Genomic DNA, 27093 nt, shown 5'->3' on the forward strand with positions numbered 1-27093 from the left:
ACCTGCTGAAATTGTGGAAGTGTCATGGGCGATTATGCACACTGCTTTTGGCACGGCCCCAAAGTGTCGAAACCAACTCGAGTGTGATAGCGGAGCGACTGAGAATGCTTGTGGCGACAGAAATGCGCCTTGATCTGAGAATTTAGTTGTTCACCGACACGAGGAAAGGGATCTACGTGATTATTTGATTTTTCCGCGGCTGATTTTGCCACGACGGAAATGTTTGCATGGGAAATGCACGAATACAAAATATTTGTACATTTCCCATGTGAACATGCAGGGTTGTCCCCCTCAACCCTTGCTAACTATACTGTGTAGGATAGTGAGCGAGATGCTGTGGGGGAAACCACAGCAGCCCCATTTTTTCTTTTTTAAAAAAAAATGTTTGTTCTGTCAGGATAGTTGTGGGGTTGTCCCCCGCAACCTCCGCTCACTGTAGTGTGCAGGGTGTTGTGAGGGACACCCCCTCAGTCCCTCACAACCTTTTTAAAAATATTTATTTTCACACCGACCCCACCAAAACACCTAAACACATACCACGAAAAGTTAGAACATTTGGTAGTTAGAACTATGTGTTTTAGGTCTTTTGGTGGGGTTGGTAATTTTTTTTCTGACATTTCGTCCTATTCCAAGGAAAGACACAGTGAGCAGTGGGCAGAAGAGGCTCTGGGTGAAGAAAGGTCTGGCTCTGGTGAAGAAACCCAGGTACTGAAAGAACGATAAGGCACTGAAGGTAGAGGACTGGGTGATGGACATGAGGATGCTGGTGCTCATGGAATCGGTGACACTCCAGATGAGGTGTCAGGATCCACTCTACAAAGAAATATGGGGGGATGTCTTTGACTATTATGAAATTTGAACATTTCTTTCCTTCTTTCCTTCTTTCTTCCTCCCCAGAGCTATCATAAAAGGGAAGACAGACTCAGGAAGTATGAGAGAAGCCCTCCCTGGAGGAGCAAGAAGAAGGGAAGTTTTGCTGCAGAAGAAGTAGTTGTGGACCAGAGGCTCTGTCTGGGGAAGGGGGCACCTTTGCATGCAGGTGAGGTGCTGAGGACTGGGGGAACCCAGGAGAAACCCTTTTCAAAGGACCTGACAGAGAGCCTAACCCTTCCTGGGGGAACAAGGGAAACCATGTTCTTTGGAGCTGCCACAGCACACTGGAAAACAGGGGAAGACTGCAGAAGCCCAAAACTGAAACAAAGACCTCAAGACCATCCAAGGATTACCATGAGAGACCCTAAAGGTACAGAAGTAACCAGACAGTTTGGTTGGGCAGAATGGAGCAGTGAGATACCCTGATCCAGCTAAACAGGGGAAGAAGGGAAACTCGGGGAAGGAAAGTAAACCTCCCAAGCCCCCAAGAAAGAAATCAAGAAAGACAGGTTTGGGACCGGTGCCCAATAAAGATTACCATCCTCAGTAATCTTCATAGTCGCAGTACTTGACAGGCTAGTGAACCACGTCTGCCACACTACCACTAAAAAAGACTTAAGGGTTTGGGAACAGTATCCCAGAGACTTTGAAGCAAGATGAAATACGGAGAGTGAAGAAGAGACCAGTTGAAATGGAAGCATCCTCCCTGGTGTTGTGAAGAAGCGGCCAGGGGAAGGGAAACATCGTCCCTGATTTTCTGAGAACAGCATGAGAGAAGTCGAGAGAAGTAATAGGGCTAGGTAGGTTTTTCTATTATTTTGTTATCAATAAAGTTTTATGCCAACAAACGTACCACTCCTGTGTCTGTCTCCTACCTCTGCACCCCCACACTGCATAAAACCCAGTTATATCTGCTGCATGATTATGTCTATCTTCCATTTTTACCACAACCATTCTTGGGGAAAGATGGGAGCGTGGTTTGGGAGCGTTAGGGATATAAAACCAGAGGAATATGTGGTCAAGGGCTGCAGTGGGAAGCTGTTTATTGGAGTAGAGGAAAGAGCACCTGCTTGCCCTCTGCCCTCTTACCAATTTATTCTTCTCAGAACCTTGCCTTCTGCCAACACTCACACTACGGAACCACTGCTTGAGTACAGGCTGCTAGCTAGGATAAAACACTATTCCAACAGCTTCCCGTCCATTCCTACAGCTCTTAATTGTAGCTTGAATAGCGCCTGTAAGTACTCTATTGAATCGTTCTACCATGCTGTTACCTTGGAGGTAATATAAGACGAAGGTACAGTGGGAAATACCCCTAGCTTTGAGAAAACGCTTCATCTTGTCACAGGTGAGTTGCATACCATTGTCAGAGAGATCCCACAAGAGATTGACTGAGGACGTGGTGATGGAGTCAACAATTTTGATCTCATACTATTTTGTGAAATGGTCAATGAGGACTATGGCTAAACATTCCTCAAACGGTGCACCTATGTAGAGACACACGTGCCATGAACCATCTGTACAGCCACCGGTGTAAGAGGGGACTGCCTACTCACATGTTTTTTGTCTGCCGAAGCACAGATGAAGCACTGTGAACAAATCTCTCGCTATGTGAATTTTCTGCAGGGCACCAATAATCCCTAAAGATGACCTTCTTCATAGCAGCGTTGCACACATTCCTTTGCTGAGCTGCCTGTAGAAGCTTGGTCCTGACCCCACAGATGGCATTATCTGGTCCACCCTGCACAGTATACCATTGTGTATGAACAACACCTTTATGTAAGATGCATTACATCTTTTTTTGAGCTCTGCAAATGTCCAATGTTGACTAAAAGAGAGTGAAAATCGGTTAATATAAAACATGTTACTGGCTCTTGACCAATCACATGGAAGGAAAAGGTTATATGTGATATTTCCAAGTATTAAAAGCCCACGCATAAAAGACAATTATTTTGGCCGATTTTCTGCAGCGTGCAATATTTGCAAATATCACGATTTTGTGGGGTTTACCCCAAGAAACCCCCTTTAACGTAGACCCACTGCCTGCCCTCTCCCGCGCTGACAGTGATTTCTGCCCTCGCCCATCCCCACACTGGCACCCATCTCCCCGCCGTTGCCTCACTTCCTTGCTACAATCCTTGCTCCTCATCAAAAACACAGACACACACTTACTTTCCACACCTGCTACTTCCGTCTTCCAGCCCGTCTGCACCTACCAGCCCCTGTCTGCACTCGTGTGCCTCGATGGGCGTGGCAGGTCGCTTTAGAAATACCGCTCTGAGCGGTCTCAGAGTGGTCTTTCTAAAGCAGCCTGTCCATTACTACTGGCATACCACCACAGTGCTGGACATGAATCCTCCAGCTTCCAGGTTGGTGTTATTTTCCATTATGGAGTCACATAGGACTCCATCAGGGTTTGGAGGAATTAGAACTAATGGTAGATCCTCATTTCTTGGAGGGAAAAGTGCAAGAAATACTTTTTGCAAAGTTCAGTAAGAATCTCTACCGTTTTCTCTACAAATCTGTAATATGGCAGTGCAGTAAATGTCGCAGTAATTCTTCTACTCCCCCTTGTTCACTACACTGCTATTCTTGTAATGGGGCCCAACCACCAAACTCGTTTACTGCTACTGCCTGGATACCACCTCAGAATTCGAGGTAATACTCCACATTCTGGGTTAGTGTTATTTCCCACTATGGATTCCCCTGGGACCCCGTTGGAGTTCTCAGGAAAGGTGGTAATTCCTCCAATTATTGGAGGCAAAGTGTAGGAAATACCACCTGCTACTTTTTTTACTGGCCCACCATACTAGTAATGAGGTCTATTGTGCTGTTTGCCCTGTAGAAGCCACCATGTGATATTAAAGGAGGGGGTGATATGAATTGTTTCAAATTGGCAAAGATAACTCACGGGAAGAGTCTCTGTGTTGTGATTAGCTTTCAACACTAATGCCATTAAATATTTAACTCATACAAATACTAACAATTACACATGATAGCACCTTTGCCATAGAGCTGCCTGAATGCTCTCTATAAAGTGAACATTAATGTCAACAAAGCATTTGCTACTGACCTCTTTTTGCCATGATGTTTGCACCGTTTTCTTCTTATGAAAACTGAAGAAAAATTCAAAAGAGAAATACAGAATCAGAGTATGGAATCGTGTTCATGCAGTCCTCAGAATACATCGAAAGTACTGTATGGTGCAACTTGGCGATCCATGGTGGCAGGCTGCCTACAAGTGTTTGGTACACGCAACAAAATGCCAGAAGGCAATCTCAAAAACAGTCTAGGCATGGTCTCCACAAGTTATTTATAAAGGATAGGCTAATCTACGATGCCTAAGTGCTCATTGCCACAATTAAATAAAACATATTCCAATGTGTAGTGCATTCATAATTAAAGTGGCTCTTCCTTTTAAGATTCCAAAGATTGGGATTAACATATAGTATTCCCCATCAATAACAGTTTTCGCTGTGCTTAGTTTGCACATGATTTCTGGTTTCCATCAAACTTATTTAGCATCTCATTATCTGTTTACATTATACTCAGTTATCAAATTACAATATGCCCTCTGTAAGGGTGCAGAAGTAATACTTTGACACAGAGGGGTCATGGTGATTTTAGAAACTTTTATTCAAATACGAAAAGGAAAAGAAAACCCTATCTCGTCCCTAACTCTAAGAGGGGTTTCCCTGCCTCAACTGAAATAACTAGTGTCATAATGTCCAAAGCAAATGTCCAATGTCAGAATCTAACTCTGTCCCTCACACTCTAAGTTTAAACTAAATGAAAAAGGTATTTCTAACCCAAAGGCAGTGGCTCCCCTCCCCTGGGCAAAAGACAGTTCTGGAATCTTCAAATCGTGAAGTATTGGGGAATATCTGCCTTCTTCCTGCCGTGTTCAGGCTTCTTGCAAAGTTCAACCAATTGTTGGGGAAACCTCTGTTCCCTTGTTGGTCCTTCTGAGGCGGCTTCTTCGGTCTCTTGGTCTCTGACCCTGATTAGCAGACATGGTTCCTTTTCACCAGGCACAACAGGTGTCTTGCGATGTTCACACAATTGTTGGGGAAAACTCTGTTTCTTGGTTGGTCCTTCTCGGGCTTCGTTTTCACCAGGTTCTGTGACAAAGAAGAGTAGCTTGGATGCACTCCCCATGCTGTGGTGGGTCCCTAACCCTGGTTGGCAGACCTGGTTTCCTCCTACCAGGTACTGTGATGAAGAATAGCTTGGATGTACTGCCCAAGCTGTGGTGGGTCCCTAACCCTGGTTGGCAGACCTGGTTTCCTCCTAGCAGGTACTGCGATGAAGAAGAATAGCTTGGATGCACTTCCCAAGTGCATTTATTTTAAATCACTTTCACAGTTTACTTTATATGGGTGCGGGTCCCAGACGTGCACTGCAGGTTTCTGCCAGTCCTCCGCTAAACTTGGTTCATAGCTCTGCCAAATATTATTCAATGGAGTAGGCTGTCTGAATGTCTTTGTCTTTTTGATAGGGTCCCAAGATCCATTCATGTGGCTCTTTAGGCTTACTTTCCTGCTCCCACTGTCTCTGCCACTCCACAGGGTCCCTGGTGAATCCACATTCATCAGCGTACCTTATTTCACGGTCCGTGATGTTCTTGGGGTGTCCCGTGCACCTGCCATCTGCGGTGGGGCTTCCCCGGCTTCCTTCTCTCATCTCTCCAGTCGACACACCGGATCAGCTTGACAGCGACCTCCTTGCTCGGCTCTCCAGTCTGCCTTTCTTCTTCCCAGAACAAATGTCAATCCTGCAAGGCAGGATTGACATTTGGTCAACTCCTTCTTTGCATTTAACGCAGCTTCGTCCAATCCACTGTCTAGAACCACTAGAATGGGCAAAGTAATTCTGGTAGGTACTCTGTATTGCTCTGCGTCTCCTCGTCACAGTACTGATTGAGTTATGATGATGTAACTCACTAGAGATCTTCCTCGTCTCAGCACTCTCCACTTCTGTTTTATTATTTCATAAATACATGGCATAGGAGGGTAGTGGTGGAGAGGGAGGAGATGAAAGAGAGGTGGGGGTTATAGGGATACAGTGTTCTACTTATATGGTCGTCACTGGTTTCAAAGGGGGTTTCCCCTCACATGAGATCTACCCACTGAGTATCACCCCCAGTGGGGGTATTGGGTAGTGGCCTCGTCTCCCTGGCCTCATGGGAAGGGGCACCCCCTTTGGAAGCAGTGACGGCATCCTAGGATTCGTCACACCACTTAGAGATGGCTGAGTACTTAGAAAACACAAGATCTCTCTCACTCAGTACTCGGTCTCACATTCACTGTCTCACTCCCAAACGCTCTCACTCTTGCCCTCTAACACCCACCCACCCTATCACACTCACTCTCACTGCCCTACTGGCACCCATTTTTGCACTCAAAATCATGTTGTGGTATGTCAAGTGATGATATGCCTGCTGTACCATGACGTGCCATAGCATTGAATGACATGGCATTTCTGGTAAACTAGCCTCGACATCCAGAGTAAGCTTCAAGTTTGTCATTTTCAAACAGCTCTTCATTTGATATTGCGAACGTTAACATATGTATCTTCTACATGCATATTTGGGAAGATGCCCTATGGCCTCACGCGTGCTGGTTCTCCATTGTTTTGATTTTAAATATCCACCTATGATAACATCAAAGAATGGGATGAAAATGAATAAAAGGGAAATAGCCAAATGAAACCTTGAAATCCCCATTGCCATCCTTTATCATTGTGTTATGTCTAGTAAAAAGGTAACCGACTTGTTGTTTTTCACCTGCCGCCTGGTTGTGAGTTACCCCAATTCCTCTTTGAGCCACATACCAAGGAGGTAGGACAGAAGATTGGCAAATGGAAAGTCTCCCATTGCAGGTGAGATTCACAGTTAACATATACGAAAATGACAGAAAGAATGGCCTTTTTGGAACATTACCCTAAACAATGAAGGACATCCATAGAGTTTACCATTTAATGGATTTTGGCAGTCGTTAGGCCTGACAACATGACTTCCTCTTTTGTGCTCTACTACAGACCAAAGTACCTCTTAATAGCAACCTAATGGATGGAAAGTCCACAAGAGGAACGGGTGCACCTTAACCTGGACCCCCATGAGAAGGCACCTAACAATCAGCGGGATCAATCAGCCATCGTGAATGGCCTAATCATTTTCAATACAATCGACCCCTAGAACTCCATCATCTTGGGGGCTTGCAAAAGATGGTTTACAGACAACTACCTTCAGATAGTGGAGGTTTCCCGGGTATGCACTCGTGAAAGAAATATTCGAGTGCTGCCTCTATGTACTCCTGGATGGGGGTTAACCAGAAAGAAAAAGATAGAGGCCTGTCTGATAGGGTGGGTAACTGAAAGTGGGGTAGCTTTCAGCACTTAAAAATAATTTTAATCATCATTATTAAACATCTTAAATTTCAACATAACACATCTTACAATCAAGTATATAAAATTAAGTAAAAAACAATACATACATTGTGGTTATTTGGACATACACATTTACCACATGTCATCTCAGTGGCCAGGGTATCATAAACAACCAAGGATTATTTATCCTGTTGACCTCTAGTTTCAATATTGTTTCAGTATAACCTAGAGTTTGGCATCACATTTGGTGGTTAGTTGCATCAATTGTTCACTGCATTGCTATTACACAGTACAAAGTCTCAACATGTTTCAGTTCGTAAAGGTGAGGAATCCAGAACTTTCTTCAGGAGTGAGACACTGGTTATAGTACTGGCTTGTAGAGTGTGCTAGTGTTTAGGTTGTAAAAATCGGTGATAGGTGAAATGCATTCCCTATCAGACAAAAAAACAAGAAAACTGGAGTGAGTTACTATTTCTCTAGAATCCAGTCCAACTCTTCATTAGAGTATCTCCTGCTAAAGGTATAATAATTACCTGTACAGGTGATTTTGAGAGGGCGTGTCTGTTCCAAGGAACGTAGGTAAGAGATAGTTTTCGTCCTTCCGTTTGCCTAGTTAATAGGAAAGCATAAAAAGAGTATGCCTTAGGTTTTGCTAAAACCATAACCAATGGAGTACAGTCCTAAAGGGCTACACATTGAGGCGGGCAGTCCTGTTAAAAATGGATCTTAAAATGAAAAAGTGCTGCACCCCTCGACTCACCTCTCTTGAAGAGGGTGAGAATTCTGTAGTTAGGGTGAGTCATCAAATCTGGTCTGGGTACTTCGATATGTAATATGGGTTTCTCTGGGGCCCGCAGCAGCGAGTATAATCTATGAAGAAAGGAGCGGTAATACTGTGTCATATACCATGCCCTGTGTTAAATTAGCATAAGGCTGAGTTTAAATGTAATCAAGTACCTCGTTTGTAAATAGTAGCCGCTGTAGCAGAATGTTGGGTTGTACACATTTGTAGAAAAAGCCGCTGCTGTAGCTAAATTCTGGGTTTTTCTCGTTCACCGGCCGATCCGCGTCGTATCGCGAATCAGGCTAAACGGGACCAAATAAATACGGACATTGAGTCTACTTCATTATCTGTAATCAGTGCGGGAATGTAAATAGCGGGTGAACTGTAAAACCAGAGCGCTTACCAGGCGCGCTGCCACTCGGTCAGTAAAGCGTCCAGCGGTTTGTGTGCGGCAGCCGGCAGCATCCTCCCCTGTTAGCAACCGTCGTCATAGCGATCGGTATGCTCATATGTACTGTGGACTTTTTCTATTTCGTTGGCACGTACGGAGTTCGGGCGCGCCATTTTGAAATGGTCTAAATGTAATCATTCACCATACGCCTCGTAGTATACAGGGAACTCTGGGGATACATAATCAATTGGCAACAAGTAATGTTTAGTTGCGAGCATATTCTCAATCGTATGGTGATTCTCCTAATCAAGGTACCAGAGTGTGGTGTCGTACCCTATTAAGTCCCCTCAATTATATAATTAACTCTGTTCAGGGTGCTAACCTCGCTGGTGGAGGAGCATCTGTTCTGGGCGTTTTACAGTAAAAGAAATTGCTCTAAAAAATATATTTTGTGTAAACATTATACTAATAACACAGGGGCCCATATGGACACTGCATGTGTCGAATAGGGGGATGTGCGGCACCCACCAGTTAGCGGACCTTGCTCAAAAATTGTACATCATCCCATGAGAACCCGATGATAGTTACATGTTCATTAAACTATTACAAATACTTATGTCTGGGCCCCATCCTATCATATCACATGGACATTCAGTAAATGTTGTCACATTTAAATTGTACACAAAAGCCCTGTGGATATTATGATAGTGGTGTACAAATATTCAGTGAACGGAAGCGCGGGTGAGAGATGACTCAAGCTCCAGACACCACCAACGCATGAAAGAGCAGCTTGATTTGAGTCGGAGCCCGATTAGAAAGAACAGTGAACAACAGCGCCAAACAGTCGACCGTAACCATTCAAGGAGAGAAATGCCAGAGGACACGACAACTAAACAAGATCAGCTCCAACCAATAACATGTAATGAAAGACAACCAAGAGGCCCCTGGAAGTGGCTAACGGCAAGTTGGACTAACAACAAGGGCAAATAGCAACTACAAGGGTCAGCTTGCCTCGACGATATCAGCAGCGAAAAAAGATGCGAGCGACCCTCAAACGAAACATACACCTTGGGCTCATGGAACACAAGGGGCCACATCCATCTGACGACACCTGGCGACGTCGACTTGGGTTTCTATGATATTTTGTGCCTCCAAGAAACCTGGCTGGTGAAACAACCAGCCCTGGATGGTTTCTCAGGGATGATTTCCCCTGCAGTGAAAGGCCTCCTCGGCAGACCGTCGTCTGGGTTGCTAACTGCAATAAAAACTGGAACAGGGCTGAGTGAACCAAGAATGTGGAAGCAGTCGTATGAAATGCTGGTCACCCTGACTTCTCAAAACCACTCTAAGGAAAAGATGGATAAAAGGCGCCTAAATCCTATGGCTATAATGAATTGTTACTGGAACCCTCAGCGAATGTCGATAAAATCATTCTGCAACAATATGTGTGATACAATTGACCAACTTTACACGGAATTCGAGAAAATTGAGCTCATCATTTGTGGCGATTTCAAAGCCAAATGTATGACAGGTCTGAGCAAAAAAGAACAATGCATCCAGAAATGGGGAGGGCTGGACCCTACTGCTGAAAGAGGAAATGCCTTGAACGAATCCATCAGCTCACAAAACATTCAAAATGTGGCTGCCCTTTTCCCCAACCAGACGAACATTCCTACGTGGGAGTCAACGACTCTAAAACGCCGCTCGATCACATCTTTGTGTCAAATGGCCTCACCCAGGATCTCGTCAGCTTCAAGGTCCTAAAAACCGCAAACAGTGACCATAATCTACTGGCCTGTACGTGGCAAACAAAAAATCGGAAAGTTAAAACGTACAATTGGGTGATCGAAACAAACGCACAACAGACTCGCCTACGTCTAACTGAAAAAGACCTGGCAAAAATTAAACAGTCCTGGGTCAACAAAGTCAGTGAAAATGCCCGGGAAGAAAAGAAAGAAAGACCAAACTACTTACCGCTATTATTAGCGTTCCAGGTAAAGGGTCAGAAGAAAACGAACTCTTGTACTCTCACCAACCACACTTACGATAAGGACCTGGTATAAAAAAGAAAAATTGGTCGAAGATTACTAAGAATAGCTAAGAAATCCAGCGCAGTGGACGACTGGATGGCCTGGCGCCGTGAAGTAAAAATCTACAACAATTGGCGCAGGCAGCACAGAGGTATTCAATACCAAAATGACGCTGAAGTTATGATGCTCAAACTACACTCCAAAAAATCGAGCAAATTTTGGTCTTTGATAAAAGAATCAAACTGCAGTAAGAGTTCTTCCTTGTCCAATGCAGTGGCCGAAGAAAGCTGGTGTCGATATTTCGCGACAGAATTCGTGGGTCCAGCAACAGATACACAAATGGTAATTCAGTGCCCGGAAACACCTTGGATTGATTTATCGAACGTAGAAGACATTGAAGCTTCCATACGGAAACTGAAGACTTTTCGAGCCCCGGGTCCGGACGGACTAACCAATATGGATCTAAAAATGTTTCCTAAGGAATAGGCTGAAATGATCAGCAAGGTCTTTGCAGAATGTGGCAAAATGAAAATGGTGCCGGAATCATGGCAGAAAGCAGTAATAGTACCCATATACAAAAAAGGGCCAAGAAATGAACCAGCGAGCTACAGGCCGATCGCCCTTTTGGATGTAATAGGCAAAATATTTGCCACCGGTCTGCTAAAACATCTACGAGCATGGGGAAAAGATAGCCAGTCCAAAGACGTACTCCAAACAGGATTTCAAAAAATGGATCTACGTCAATCAACCTAATGTTACTAAACATCTTGAAGGCAAAGGTCAAAGAAGGGGCTCCTAAGGTTTATCTGGCCTTTGTGGACCTATCCAAGGCGTTTGATAAGATCGACCGTCGTATTCTTTGGTCTAAACTCCAAGATTGGAATTGTCCATCTAAGCTCTTGGAGCCTTTAAAAGCCCTCCACTCGCACACAAAAATAAGAGTCAAACTTAACCATCAAGGAGCGCTCTCGGAGGAAATCAGAGTGAATCGAGGGGTGAAGCCAGGCTGTCCTTTGGTGCCGGCTCTGTTTACAGCATTTCTAGGCGATTACCAAACATCAGAAAGCAAAATTCGATCGTTCCCTCCAAAAATCGGGGAAACTGAGATCCCTCGTCTTTTGTATGCGGACAACTTCATCATAATCGATCAGACGAAAGCGGGCCTACAAAGAAAACTACGGAACCTGGAGAACTACATTGCACACAACCACCTGGAGATCAATAAATCAAAGACAAAAATTCTGCTGATTGAGAAAGGCCAAAGTAAAACAACGAAACATCCAAATGTGTTCCTGGATAATACCAAAATCGAAGTAGTGAACACCTTCAAATATCTGGGGATCCAAATGGACAGCTCCAGAACGGAAAAAAGCCTACAAAACCAAGTATGGGAAAAAGCTAAACGCCTGACAGCCCAAATGAGAGCAGTCGACCGCAAGTTCGGTAAATTTTCCCTGATACCGGCAATAACCTTTTACAAAGCCAAAGTGGTGCCTGCATTGATTTATGGAACGGAGGCTTCGTTATACCTTCCACGTAAGATCTGGTTGAAAATTGAAGGTCACGTTTGGAAAACGGTGCTAGGTTTGCGCAAATCATCGGCTATCCCGGCCATCAGAAGAGAGTTGGGGCTTGTCTCTTTGGCATCAACGATAGATCAAAGTGCTATGCGTCTATACAGAAGAACCATCATGTCGGACACGCTACCCATCTTTAATATCTTACGTGACGAAATGGAAACAGGCAAATGTGTGGCTCTGAAGAATTGGGTACAAGCTAGAAAGGACGATCTGGCAAAAATGGAATGCTCTGAAGAAGACCTGAAAGAAAACCCCGATCGCATTAAAAGGAAAATGGAAGAAATGGATTGGATCTGGACCACAGAGAAAGCAGCGGGGTACAAACTGCTAAGCCACCTGCCTCCAACATTTAACAAGGCAAAACAACCCTTGAAGTATTGTGCCAAGTTTCCGGATAAGAAACTGAGAAGTACGATCATGAGAGCAAGATTCAACCTGATGCCAACTAGAGAGATCTTAACGATCAGAGGCGACTTACCCGAAAAGCGATGTCGCCTATGTAAAAAGGACTCATACATCGAAACGTTGAAGCACCTCGTGACAGAGTGTGAAACCACAAAGAAAAACAGAAACATCTACCTCCCCCCGCTGGCGGAAAACCTCTGGATTTTCGAAACAGACGAGCTGTGGAAGAGATTGATTTCTGGTGAGAACACGAGATGGACTCAAGCTCTGGCCAAACTTATTGAACTTGCATTCGAGTTGATAACCCGCACTCGGTCCGATGATGAGAACGCTGTGAGATTCGAAAAATGGCAAAACAAAGAAGACCCAAGAAAATTGTTTTGGCCAGGCCAGCTGGGGTGATGCTTTCGAACTTTGATGGTTTCGTCTGTCTTTTTACGGCAACACGATCTGGACGATGTGAACCTTTGACAAAACTTAGTTGTAAATGAGTAAAGTTCAAATAAAAAAAACAAAAAAAAATTATAATAATCAGTGAATCAGTCATGCTACCCATCATGCCACCCTCTCATGGACTTTGAAGGGAGCATATGTATTCAATTAATGTGTGCTTGAATTCATAGTTTTAAAAATGTCAAGTATTAACGTCTCTGTAACTTCCTACTGTCTGTAATTCAATGATTATAATGATATTGAAGGCTTGAATGACTTATTATTTTCCATTTATAATTCAATAAAATACAGTAAACCTAAAATGATATATTGTATACCGCCTATATGAACGTTTTACATGGGAAAAGGGAAACATTTTAATATGTTCCTGAACATTTGATGATTATCTTCCAATCTATGATGGTGCCGTGGCGAGCTCCAGAGCAGACTGGCTTGGGCATAAAATGAATGTGGGCCCCATATAGCAAAGCAGTGTCTAGGAACTGAAAGAAGAGTATAGTGAGCCAAAAACAGAGACCTGGCTGAAATGTATAAATGGAATTGTTTTGCAACCATATGGGTCCTTTGTGATGGTATGCATAGTGGACTATGCAAAGGCATATGAAATGGATACTGTCCAGATCTGTGGGAAGACAATAGAGTTGCTTAAGAGGTTAAGAGGAGTAAGCTCTGCAAGGGGAGTCTGAGAGGAGTTCTAGCTAGCACCTTTTGTACTTTTTGCAATTTATGAGTTTGGATTTTCGTACAGTCCCGATAAATTACATTGCAGAAGTGAAATGTCACTGAAACGAAAGCAAAGACAAACTGCAACTGATGAGTAAATGAGAACAGGTGCAAGCACTTCCGTAGTTGTTTTAACAGTCCAAATCAGGTGACTGATAATTTATTTACTTGGGGGGCGGGAGAGTGGGGGTCAAGGACATTTCATTTCCAAGGGTACCTTCTAGGTTACATATCTTATCAGTAAGAACTTTGCAGGTGCTGACTATTGGTGGCCTAAGGTGGAATCGATAGGATTGCCTGCGGAACCATAGGTTAATACTTTGGGCCTCATCACAAGTCTGCTGGTAACCCTGAAAAGTGGCGGTAGCAGAATTAGTACTGCCAATACCGCTCCTTTGGATTATGAGCCGGCGCAATATATACTGTAAAATCAGCCACCGCTATTACAGCCGGCAAGGTTACAGCTGTCCACACGAGGTGCAAACACAGCCTCATCATAAGTCCATGTTTGCCGGTATTAGTACCCAAAACCGACGGTAATACCGCGTAAAATATGGTGCAGTTACCGCCAGCTTTTAGCTGGAGGTAAATGAACATAGATGCCAGAAATGAAGCCACAGGAGATCCCAATCCACCCCAGATTTCTACATAAGGCACACCCCTAACCCAAACACTGGTTACAACACCATGCTACCACTATCCACTGTGAGCTGGGGCAGGCAGGTAGACAGGACAACCAGGCCATGGCACAGGGAGTACAGGGGAGGAGGAGGAGAGCCCAGGCAAGGAGTACACCGATCCCCAGGATTAGGCCCTCACCCTGGACCCTCACCGACAGCCAGTTGGTCACCCTGTACCGCCTCAATTGGGAGACCATAACAGAGTCGCTTATCACAATACAGGACAACATAGTGAGCGGGATCAACATCCGGACAGCTGGTGCCTGTCCTACAGTTCAGTCGGAAATGGCACCTTCCAGCACTCAGTGGCCATGATGGTATGTCACATTCCACATTCTGCCCAGTGTTGAGTCAGGTGCTTGAAGCCCTCCTGCGGCAAGTATAATGCCACATCTCACTGCCTACCACCCCAGCCCAGGTCAATGGCATGAAGGCACAGTTCTATGCCGTTGCCCGAATGCCAAATGTGATTGCTGTCCTGGTCTTACCCATGTATCACTGGTGGCGCCCCAGGCCCACAAAGCAGTGTACCATAACCACAAGCGCTACCACTCCCTGAATGTGCAGGTGACCTACGACCCCAACATTCACATCACCCACTGCTGTGCCAACTACCCTGGTTCCACCCACGATACCATGGTCTTACGGAACAGCACACTGCCAGGATACATAGAGAAGTAGAGGACAACATACCTGAATAGTGGGTGAGTAGAAAAGCCAGCAAAAATGCGCGGTGAAGCACATGCCCAAATGGGGGGCCATGGGTGCAAATAACTACACAAAGGATGGCATGACAAGCAAATGCAAATCCCGTTCTTGACCACCTCCCGCACCAATGTCAAAGTACAGGCCAGGGAGCATGCAAATGCCGGACTTACCTGCATAGAGAAGCTGATGTACACATATACTAGCAACTATAAACACCAACATGACTACAGGTACCACAATGCAACAAGTACTTACCAAAGCAATGGTGACAAATGGCCACATCACCTCACACAAGAACAACCCTGCTAGTACCATCGCCATGCAGGCATGTGCGGCCAGCCGGCGAACCAAATGCTCAGGGATTGCCCATGAGAATCCCAGCATGCCACATGCATAGTGGAAATACACTGCCAAATGACAGCCACCATGCCAGCTGCACATGTCAATGACATACACCACATGTAACATATGCTGCAAGGGAACAGGATACATGTGAAGCAGAAACAATGCATGACACGAGTGACACAGCATGCACAGACATAGAATGGACACATGACATGAAAAGAAGGCCCATTTGCATACACAAGTTGTGCATTGCCCTGATATTGTACAAGCCCACACCTTACACTCTGACTAATGCCTGTGCCTCTGCCATGCAGGTGACTCCATATACCCACAGCTTCCCTGGCTAATGACCCCTGTATGTGATCCACAAGCACTGCAGGATAATGCCTACAACCACGGTCACAGCAGAACCTGCATGTGCATCGAGCATACCTCGGCCTCCTGAAGGCATGTTTCCACTGCCTCAGCCGTATCGGAGGAGCCCCGCTATAAGCTCCAGAGAAAGTGGGTAAAATTGTGCTTGTGTGTGCCATGCTGCACAATATCTGCCTGAAGAGGAATGCCCCGCTTCCAACTGACGTGGACATGCACCCCCACAGGATGAGAATGCAGTGCCTGTAGCAGAGGTAAATGCATGCATTGCTAGAGATGATTTGAGGGATGGGAGATGGACCCGCCGGGAACTGATAGACAATTTCTTCTGACACTTTAATATGGCACAAGCCATGTGCCACTGTGTGACACTTGTCTCTATCAATAAACACGACAATGACACAATCAGGAATGTCCTTGCATTGATGAAGTTTGATGGTTTTAATGTAATGAAGTGCCCAAACTATCCCCCATCTGCCTTCCCCCACCAACTCCCCAGCACACTATCCCCCTCCTGCCACCCCAGCACACTATCCCCGCTCTCACCAACTCCCCAGCGCACTATCCCCCCTCCCGCCACCACCCACCAACGCCCCAGCATGGCCACTCATTGCAACTAGTGTCTCAGGGTCCATTGCAACTGTGGCCTCTTTCGCCCCGCCAGCCCCCGGTGACCTTGGGCGCTGAAGGCGCTGTGGCTGATGCCTCAGTGTGCCCTGCTGTGACTCCTCTGGTGGAGTGGTTGAGGTGGAAGGGACGGAGCCTGGCTCCTGCACCTGTTGGCGTGTAATCTCGTTGCTCTGGTGGATGGCCTCTGCCAATGCAGACACCTTCATCCATCTGCCTGACCCTTTGCGTGCATAGAGTCAGGGCGAGCGTACTGGTTGACTCGGCCTGGTTCTTTTCGGTGGCCCGCACAATCTTGCGGGTGGCCTCTTGGATGCTGTCCCGTATGGCCTGCAAGTGTTCTGAGTGTGTGTGCCCTATCGCCTGCATCTTCCTCTGTCTTGGCTCCATCTCATCAAGCCTCTGCAGCACTGTGCTGCTACTTGGTGTGTGCTGTATGGGAGGGGGCCTGTGCAGTGTGCCAGGGCTGCCGTCAGGGGAGCCATATGATGGGGTGTCCACGTCCGCCTCAAGTGTGTGAGCATGCTGCCGGTGAGGAGGGCTCTCTGGGGTCTGTGGTGGGACAATTCAACAAAAGATTTCACCTTATAACCATTAATCCACCCCATCATGTTCATGTGCGCAGCACTCACCCAGTCAACCGAAGACACATTCTCTCTTTTCTTAAAATCCCTGAACCTTTTAAGGTATTGGGTAGGTGTCTTGCCAAACTTGGCAATCAAAGCAGATTTCATACACTCATACTGACCCCGTTCTTCCACACTCAGCTTCAGAATACAGTCATACCCAATCTGAGGCACTCTGCTTAACAAACACTTAGCCCAATCTCTTTTGTCAACTTCATGAATTGCACAAGCCATTTCAAACGCTTCAATCCATTGGAGGATATCAGAACCCTCCACAAACACACCAACCAAATCTTTCATAAATTTAGTTGCTGGGGACCTGACACTCTCACTGGGTTTCGCTGAAGTCTCCACTCTAGCTTTCTCTAGCTGGATTCTCTGACATTCAGTGTCCTTGTCTTTGAGTTCAAGATCCCTATTCTTGAGTTCAACTTGTTGAGCCAGATCCTACTTCTTAAGCTCAGCATCTATTTCCAACTTGCGATATTCGAAGGCCAATTTCATCCTTAATAACTCAAGCTCCAAGGAATTGCTGGGGTTCGGAATAGAGGCAGCAGGAATGGTGGCATTCCCAGAAATAGATTCAGTAGAAACCCCAGGGGCAGAGTCCTCATTGGTTGCATTCCCCCCTCATCAAGAGTTTCACCATTGGTCTGGTAGTCCACCAGGGCAGCTATCACCTCAGCCCTGAACTTGTCCACAAAGTCTAACTCCCTGGCTTCACAAGCACTCTGGAGAGCCTCTAAGCTCATCCGGGTCAATTTACCATTTGCAATAGACTCCATTGCTTGTAATGCAGTTATTTTGTACACAACCAAACCTTAATTTAATAAAGTGCAGATATTTTGTAATTGGCACGGTTATACACTGATTCTTAAAACCATAAGCATCCCACCGCTGCCACCAGTGTAAAGACTGGTAGGGGGTGTCTGTACTTCCGCTCTCTATATGGTAGAGGAGAGGCACAGAAGACCCCAGCCAAGATTCTCTATTACGGTAGCAATGGACGAGCAATCAAGGCCTAGCTTCTCAGGAGGTGATGCGGGCTGGTTCTTAAGTACAGTGTAGTCCCCGAACACCCACAAAGGAATGTCCACACACTGTATTACTGAAAACAGTCTTTATATAATTAATATTCAAAGGTATGTACACAATCACAATAACGCACTTTGTACTCAGAAGTCAATAATGATAAATATATACAATTCTAAAGTGGTACCACCAATGTTATCAAATCTCAGTGCATCAACTGTACGGTTAAAATGTCACACAGATCAATAACGAGGAAACCAGCAATAGAGATAGGCAGGAACGTAAGATTGTTGAAACAATAGGCAGAATGCTGACCCCTACCAATAGGCACAGTTCCGTGTGGAGATCCCCCCACCTGGGCAACCTGTAAATAAAGATATATAGCACAAGCCCAGTCCATATATTGTTCAATAGTCTTATTTCCTCCTATTAACGTTTTACCCCCCCCAATGTACCTGGTGGAGTAGAGTTCTCCGAAGATGCGTCGACCGATCCTTCTTGAGTGACTCCCTTTAAAGCAGGAGCCACGGATTGTCGAGAGGCGTTGAGGAACTCGGCGTTCGGTGTCGGGGAATCCAGGGCCCTTCTTGAGTGCCCTCCCTTTAAGGCAGGAGTCATGGGTCGTGGAAAGTCCGACGGCGAACAGGTTGAACTACGGCGGTGAAGTGGCAGCTTCGTTCCTAGCGGTGCTCGTCGACGACAGATTGTTGGCGTCCTGCAAGGAAGAGGCGTGGGGGGTACCTCGGTGACGATAGTTCTGGACCGCAAAGAGATGATGAAGAACTGTGGCCCAGCAAGGGCGTCGAGTCGTCGGCGTCTCTGTGGTCTGTAGGTGGCGGGAAACCCACCGGCGGATGCTCCTCGGCGCGTCGGGCCTTCTCCAGCGGGATAAAGCAGACGACGATGCAGACGAGAGCGTCCGATGATCAAATGAAGTTCTTAAGCAAACGGGAGCACGGCGGCTCCGGTCGGCAATGGCGGTAGTCGACAGTGGCGGACAACAGTCCGGGTGCTTCTCTTTGAGATTCTGCGGCAGTCCCCATCTCGGGTCGGCAGCCTGTCGAAGGTCTGTCTACCAGGCAGCTTTGGCAAAGATCAGCTGGTGCACGATGGTCCCTCGTAACTCGGGAAGAGGGCGCCTTAGCAGGTCCTTTCTGTGTCAGTCCTTGGAGACACAGCAGCTTTCAGATTGTGAAGGAGGGCAACAGCACTTCTTCTCGTCCAGCGGGGCATCAAGGTCAAGCTTCAGTTACTCCAGTTACTCGTCGTAGTGGACTTCAGCTTCTGAACATGATTCCTAGCAGTGAGAGGTCCCCAGATATACTGTTGATCTCCCATTCATTCCGCTGGGTTACACTCAAGCATCCAATCACGACTAAGGGCATTCATGCAGGCAGGGAGGCAATCGGGCACGCAAGGTATTCAGGCCATTCACTTCTCTCCAGACACTCACAACAAGTTATGTGTATTGGGACAAGTACCGAGCCATTCGACACTCCAAGCTGCATTCATACCGGTTTCGGGCAGGGCTGTCTCATTCATTGTCTCAACCACAAGATACTAGACATCCACAACACAGAATGCATATTCGTCACACACTCTATTTACTCAGGTCCCACCCACAGGAGGTACCCACAACATACATCACCGGGAAGGCTCCAGCTAGTCTGGCCGGGCCTTCACAACAACACCATATATGGCACTTCCATCCAACAGCCAGTCAGGGGGAAGGGACAGAGTCAGGGCTTCCCAGGACTTTGGGAAAACAAGGTAATGGGTAATAGAAAGCAAGAGGCCGCAGGGGCCATCTTGTTTTCCATCAGGAATCAACTGATCCCCATGGCAGGGCCGGGGTATCCCCAATATGGAGGATACTCTGCGCACCTGTCAAATTCAGCATGGAGCTGCCACCAACCCATACCCTGCTCTGCGGGCCACCCACAGGTGCCCAAAAACATACACTAGGGGCACAGGGTTGCACCCCCACCCATGGGTGCCATAAGGGTATCCCACAGGTCCGTCCACCAAACCAAAAGAGAGAGAGCTGCACTGCCAGGAGTACCACATGAACTCCTGCGCGGAAAACACGACAGAACATGCGATAAAAAGCAGTAAAGGACAAGGATACGGAGGCCCTGTCCCTCCGATGCATTTCCAGCATCACAGGCCGTCACTGCTCCCCCTCCATTGCACCGTTGCTGTGGAAAGTCTCCAGCAGCTAGACTCCTTCGAATAGGGTGCCGGTTATTACGGAGTGTTATACGCATGCGGGAGCCGCTACGAGCCCGCACATGCGCAGTAGAATAAAGGGAGCCCATTCCAGTCTGTTGGGGCCGGGACTCTGTAGTAACCAGACCTGTGTCGGTGTGTTCTTCCAGGTACCGGGCAGGGCGGGCCTAACTACGGAGGGGAACCGGGGCTGTAATATACTATTTAACACTGGCGACAAGGACGCTGCGGAGTGGGGAGAGAATTAATAGATCGAACGCTCAATTACACAGCAATTCTATTTTCTCAGCGCCCACTAGTCGCGTTACCCACTCGGTTCACGTGCGGCTGCCATTTTGTGTACATAAACGGTAGCGGCCCCTCACTGGTTGCTCGTGTGCCGTTTTGGCCAATTTTTGGATCCTTTACAGCTGTTTTATGCTAATGGCTGTATTTCTATGGACAATCTCCATGGTATTTGACATTTTTGGACCCCTCACAGCTGTTTTATGTTAATGACTGCATTCCTGTGGACAATCTCCATGTTTTCTTGACATTCTTGATTGTGGCCTCCTGGAGAAATTTTTACAGCCATCTTCAAAGGTGGACCTGCTTTGATGGCCATTTCTGGGTATCTGATGCCTGGACAGGCATGTGGGAGGCTGCACTGCTACTGTCTCTCTGCTGCAAGGTCTATGCATGGACTAGGATCTCTTCTTTGCCCAACTTTGTACGTAATTTGCCTGGAAGCCTGTGACCATTCCTTGCCCTCGCTGGGGGTGGTCATTTTTCTGGCGCCATCGCCCTGGAGCATCCCATCGAAGGGTGAGCACGCCTCGCACTGGACCTGTGCGGACAACTACGTGGCTGGTGCTGACTTGTGCCTTTGGGAAAGGTGAGAGGTGCCTGTGCGGTCTGCAGCAATGGGTGACAATGATGATGCTCAAGGAGGGGCAGCTCCACCTGCCCTCGGGGTGCAGCCACCTCTCAGACCTGTTCCCAGACAACAGGGTACGCTGACACCCATGCCGGAATTCAACATGTCTGGACCTCCATCGAAACTGGGCCCAAAGTGGCTCCTGTGGGTCAAGAATTTGGAGATGTACTTAAGGGCCATCAGTGAGACGGAGGAAGATGCAAAAGTTGCAACCCTACTGTATTCTGCCGGTTCCAAGGTCCATCGGATCTATGAATCACTGAACGCTCCTGCCGGCACGTACCAGGCTACCAAAGATGCCCTCAAAGAATATTTTCTTCCCCTGGCCAACCAAGATTTTGACCGATTTGTGATGTGTGGGGAGAAGCATCATGAGGATGAGTCACTAGACAGTTTCTGCGGGAGATTGCGACACCTGGCAAGCACGTGCCAGTGGGAGAATGAGGAGGGGATGGTTAGAAATCAGCTAATTCCGGGTTGCTGTTCAGACAAACTATGACGACAAGTGCTCCGTGAACCAGGGCTCACTCTGAAACAAATCCAGAACATGGGAAGAGTGTGTGAACTGGCTGACAGTCGTGGCTCTCGAATGGATGCAGCGGTCAAGCCCGGGAGGAATGAGGAGGCATACATCATCCGACGTACTGCAAACTCTGGGCCCCAGCACCCAAGATGGACTCAAAGGAAATCCGATCGACCGCAGAAGGGCGATGTGCCACAACAGTGTCAGAAGTGTGGGTATGACCTCCCACATTCCGACGACTGCCCCGCAAGGTCGAGGGTGTGTGGGCGGGGCAGTACCGCCGGCCATTTTGCCAGAATGTGCTGGGCAGCAAATCCAGTGGCTGTCTCGAGGGGCCAAAGCAGATCAGTGGGGGCCCGCGCAAGTAGAAGAGCATGGCCGCCGTGGAACAGGATCTCAAAGAGCTGGACATCGCTGAGGAAGAGGAGGAGGAAGAGTTCTTCTTCATCTCGAACATTGATGCCATCTCGAAGAAGAGCCGACAGCCCATGTGTGAGATCAACATCTGCGAGACTCCTACCCCAGTTCTCATAGAAATGGGTGCGTCTCTGTGTGTGATGGCCTTGCGACACTATGAGGCACTGCCAGGACCACCAGCGCTGGCTGAAACCAAGGCCAAAATATATATGTTTGGGGGAGAGCATCCACTTCCCCTCCAAGGGATCTTCACGACGTCCGTCAAGCATGCCGGCCGATCCATCAAGGCCAGATTATTTGTGACCAACGTAAGCCCTCACTCTATTCTGAGTTGTGCAGCGTCAGGAGCCCTGGATAATGTGCACTTTGCGCTATCCATATACCAATCGGACATCCATGGCCTCACCGAGCAGTTTGAGGGCACAGGCAAGCTGAAAGGGGAACCGATACACCTACACATCGATGAGTTGGTGAGGCCAACGGCGCTGAAACACAGATGCATTCATTTTCATCTAAGGGCACAGGTGGAACAAGAGCTTCAGATTCTCATAGACCTAGACATCATTGAGAGGGTGGAGGGCCCTGCCCCGTGGGTGTCTCCCATAGTCGTAGTGACAAAACCCAAACAGCCAGGGGCGGTACGCATTTGTGTAGACATGAGGCTGCCCAACCTGGCCATCAGGAGGGAACGTCACCTGACGCCAACGCTGGACGATGTGGTGAGGGAGTTGCAGGGTGCCAAGGTATTCTCAAAACTAGACCTGCGCTCAGGTTACCACGAGCTCGAGCTACATCCAGACTCCCGGTACATCACAACCTTCACCACCCACAATGGCCTGTATCAATACAAGAGGCTGAGTTTTGGAATATCCTCAGCCGCAGAGGTATTTCAAAATGTGATCGGGGCGCCCTTGCCGGGCTGTCAGGGGTGATTAACCTGAGCGACGACATCTTAGTGTACACCTCCACGGAGAGGGAACACTTGGCCAGGCTGGAGAAGACACTGGGGAGGATTCGGGACCTGGGACTAACCTTACATTGCGAGAAATGTGAGTTATTGAAGAAGAGCATCGAGTTCTTTGGATTCATCTTTCATGCAGAGGGGATATCACCAGACCCACAAAAGGTTATGGACATTCGGGAGGCCAGGGCCCCAGATGCTTAACTACTGCGGGAGGTTTATCAAGAACCTTGCCTCCCTTTCTGAACCACTGAGGGCCCTTACCAAGAAGGACGCCACCTAGACGTGGTCAGTGGAGGAGCAGAAGGCATTCGACACCATCAAGGCAGCGCTCACTGGTGAGGAAACAATGGCATTCTTTCACCCCAAGAAAGAATCAGAGCTGGTCGTGGATGCCAGCCCGGTCCCTCAAGGGCAGATGCAGCCCATAGTCTACACCAGCAAAGCCCTTACGGATACCGAGCAACGGTATTCCCAGATCAAGAGGGAAGCGCTGGCCATTTTGTGGGGCTGCAAACATTTTCGGCTATACATACTGGGCAAACCCGTCTCAGTTGTCACAGACCACAAACCTCTGATTCCAATCATGACAGGGGCATCCTCCAAACCGCCCCCAAGGATTGAGAGGTGGATGCTTACCCTCATGGAGTATGGGGTGAAGCTGCAGTACAGGCCGGGCACGCACAACCGAGCGGACTATCTGTCCCACCATCCAAAGGGCAGCGGCGCACAGACTGGGCAGTCCGGAGGGGACTGTGCCGAGGTGATTCGGCAGGTGGTCTAGGCAGCCCTGCTCATTGCCTTGACACTGGAGGAAGTGGCCGAAGCCTCAGGAGCCGATGATTGTTTTCAGCTGGTTCAGATTGCCATGGGCAGTGGGGACTGGAAGCTGGTCCTCGTGGACCTGTCCTCAAAAGGCGCCGAGACGCAGCGGGACCTGCAGGCGCTGTGGCGAGAACGTCACAAACTATCTGCATCCGAAAAAGGGCTGCTGTTAAGGGGAAGGCAGATTGTGGTTCCGCAGGCGCTGGTGGGACGCATATTGGAACCCCGCTCACAGCGGCCACCAGGGTACAGCCAAGACTAGAGCGTGCCTCAGAATTAAGGTCTGTTCCCCAGATCTGGAAAAGAGGGTTGATGGACACGTACAACAGTGTGTCTGGTGTCAGGCAGCCGCCCCAGTGTCCAAGGAGCCTTGCATCGAGTCGATGGACAGGAGCAACCAGCCATGGCCAACTGTGCATGCAGACTTTGGGTCTACCAGAGGGGCATGTGCTTCCTAGTCCTCATGGATCAGTGGTCCCGTTACCCGGAGGTGGAGCAGGTCGAGTTCACGTCAAGCGATCACACCATCCAGGCGATGGAGAAAATCTTTGCCGCCCATGGTTTTCCGCAAGAGCTGTGCTCGGATAATAGTCCCCCGTTCCAGGGCCGCCAGTTTGCAGTGTTTATGGATGGATGGATGTGGTGTCACACACCGGACGGTTACCCCTGGGTGGCCGCGGGCCAAAGGGGAGGTGGAATGTTTTATGCGGGCCCTCAATAAGATCTACCGGATCACTCAAAGTCAAGGAGGGGAATTGAGGAGAAACATATATCAATTCCTCTGCGAATATCGTACCACACCCCACCAGTCTACAGGGGTGATTTCAGCAGAAGCCCTGTTCAACCGGTGCCCCCATGGTTTTATCAGAGAGCTGGGAGGATGGACCACTGGGGTCATCGATCACCAAGAGACCCGGCAGGCAAGGAAAGGGCGCAATGAATGTGAGAACATCCGGAGAAATCTGAGGCCGGTGGACATCGAAGTAGGGGACACCATCCTCATACGCAACCGTCATCCGGAGGGAAAGCTGTCTTTCAACTACGAACCAAACCCCATTGCGGTGACTCATGTCAAAGGCTCTATGGTACCGTGGCTGACCGGAGGGGAACAGTTACGAGGAACTCCTGCTTTTTCAAGAAGGTCAACATCCAGGACAACCCTGACGTACCTCGTTAGGGTGGCGTGTCCACCTACACCTCCACTGCGGCTCCTGGGCTGGAAGAAGACGCCGGGGACCCAGTGTTGGTGGAGCCTCCTACGGAGGTGAGTAGAGCGGAAGGACGATATCCCCGCCAGTCGACGGTGCCTGGCCTTCTTCAAGGACTACATTCTGGACCCAAGTTCCTGAGGGTCAGAAGGGACGATAACTGCCCACATTGGGCCTCATCTAAGTTGTGTGAAGATTATCACTGTGTGTGTCACGTTGATGTTTCTCTGTTTGGTTAACTGTTGAGATTGTTTGTTTGTTATGAAAAAGGAGGGATGTTACGGAGTGTTATACGCATGCACGGGCCGCAAAAAGGCCACGCATTCCCAGTAGAATAAAGGGAGCCCATGCCAGTCAGTTACGGCCGGGACTCCGTAGTAACCAGACCTGTGTCTATGTGTTCTTCCGGGTAACAGGCAGGGAGAGTTCCCGGGGCTGTAATATACTATTTAACACTGGTGCAGTCCTGGGGCAGCTGTCTAGCAGTTGTCCACCTGCTCCGACCCGGTGGCCCCTTCCCAGCAAGCCCACTTCATGTTACGAGGGCCTCCGGATGCCCGGGAATAGGGCTGTGTCCAGAACAGCTCAGCGTGGGCTGCAGGATCTCACAGCCCCTCCCCCACTCAGGCAGTCTCTGCCGCGGACCAAGTTGCCAACGCGCCCAGGGCTCATGGAAGCATCTACTGGGCTCAGCTCCCCCACTGCACGGCCAGCCTTGCCAATGGCTCGAGCATCCTCTTCAGCTCACTGGATCGGGACACAATTCGGTCATCATGCGCTTCAAACCGAGCGCCACCTCTGTAACTCTTTTGAGAGTCTGGATATCAGGCACAGAGAAGGATATTATTAAGACCAGGATAAAGAAAGTGGCGGATCTCACGCTCAGGCCGCCATCCTTCTTGCTGCTCAGCAGCACCCCTCATTGCCACATGTTTTTGATTAAGCTGTATTGCGGGGAGGGTTTCTGTTTTCTAATGCTATACATGTATTTTATGGTGCAATGTTTCAAATGAATGTTGCCATCAAAGAGGCAAGGGCGATGGGCCGGTCGTATGCCTTAATCTGGTCCCACCACAATTCCACTCAAGGAGAAGATATGTTGGCATCTGCCAAGTGGTACACATGATGACGCGGTGAATCAAGAGGGGAACAACTACTGCTGCCATTTTGAGGGGGCACAGGGCTGAATTTACAATAGGTATGGGTTGATGCTAGGGCCTATTTAGTTGCAGTGCTGCGCTAAATATAAAAACATTTGCATTACCCGAAACCATATCTGCTGCACCAGCATGCTTTCAGCCAATCAGCTGATTGGACAAGTCTAATGAGAGTTGACAATCTACTCTCAGACAACACGGCGGATCACCTGGTTTCCTTTCACCAGAGAACCGCTGAATGCTCCTCTAGTTCCTGCCACTGTAACCCCAAAGCACTTTGAGGTGACTGATAATGAGCATACATGGGTTTGCAACCCACCCCAAATTAACATGTAATGAGCGTGCTGGGTGCCCACCTGGTATCGCACTGGAAGATGCAAAATATCAATGACTTACTTTTGCAGAGGAGGCTGCTCGCGACCAAGAAGGCAATCAATAGGACGCCGCCCACTGCAGCCATGGGGACCAAGATGTACAGAGAACAGGAGAAATCCAAGGATTCTGCGGTCAGGATCTTCTCTGGAAGGCAAAAGGCTCAGTGAGAGACAGTCAGTGCACAGAGATGCAGAAACACAGAGAGGTCATCATTCAGCTCTGGGAATGCCCACAATGCAGAAAAATCCTGCGAAAAGTTACTCTTTTGTAATCTGGCATAGATTGCCTGAATAATTTACCTGAGAGAAATGATTTACAAAAGCAGTATCAATTAAAGAATTGGTTTCTTTCATATGGGGCTTGTTGCTGAGGCTCATGTTTAAATAAAAGGTACTTACCTCACTCCGCCACAGAATATATTCTTCCGCTGTTCACATCAAAATAAGACACAGGCAGTTGCAGAAAG

At 47.9% G+C, this 27093-nt stretch overlaps 1 protein-coding gene across 1 annotated transcript in view; it reads right to left on the bottom strand.

Moving 5' to 3' along the window:
* LOC138516789 (T-cell surface glycoprotein CD8 alpha chain-like) overlaps nt 1-27093 on the bottom strand; it is a 179522-nt gene that overhangs the window by 6609 nt on the left and 145820 nt on the right. The window contains exons 4-5 of the mRNA XM_069632187.1: nt 26649-26771; nt 3947-3989 (exon numbers count right to left, since the gene is read on the bottom strand). Of these exons, the coding sequence (XP_069488288.1) occupies nt 3947-3989; nt 26649-26771 (166 nt within the window). The remainder of the gene's footprint in view (nt 1-3946; nt 3990-26648; nt 26772-27093) is intronic.

Source organism: Ambystoma mexicanum, chromosome 6q (assembly GCF_040938575.1).
Source record: "Ambystoma mexicanum isolate Mex_15411 chromosome 6q, UKY_AmexF1_1, whole genome shotgun sequence".
Lineage (NCBI taxonomy): Eukaryota > Metazoa > Chordata > Amphibia > Caudata > Ambystomatidae > Ambystoma > Ambystoma mexicanum.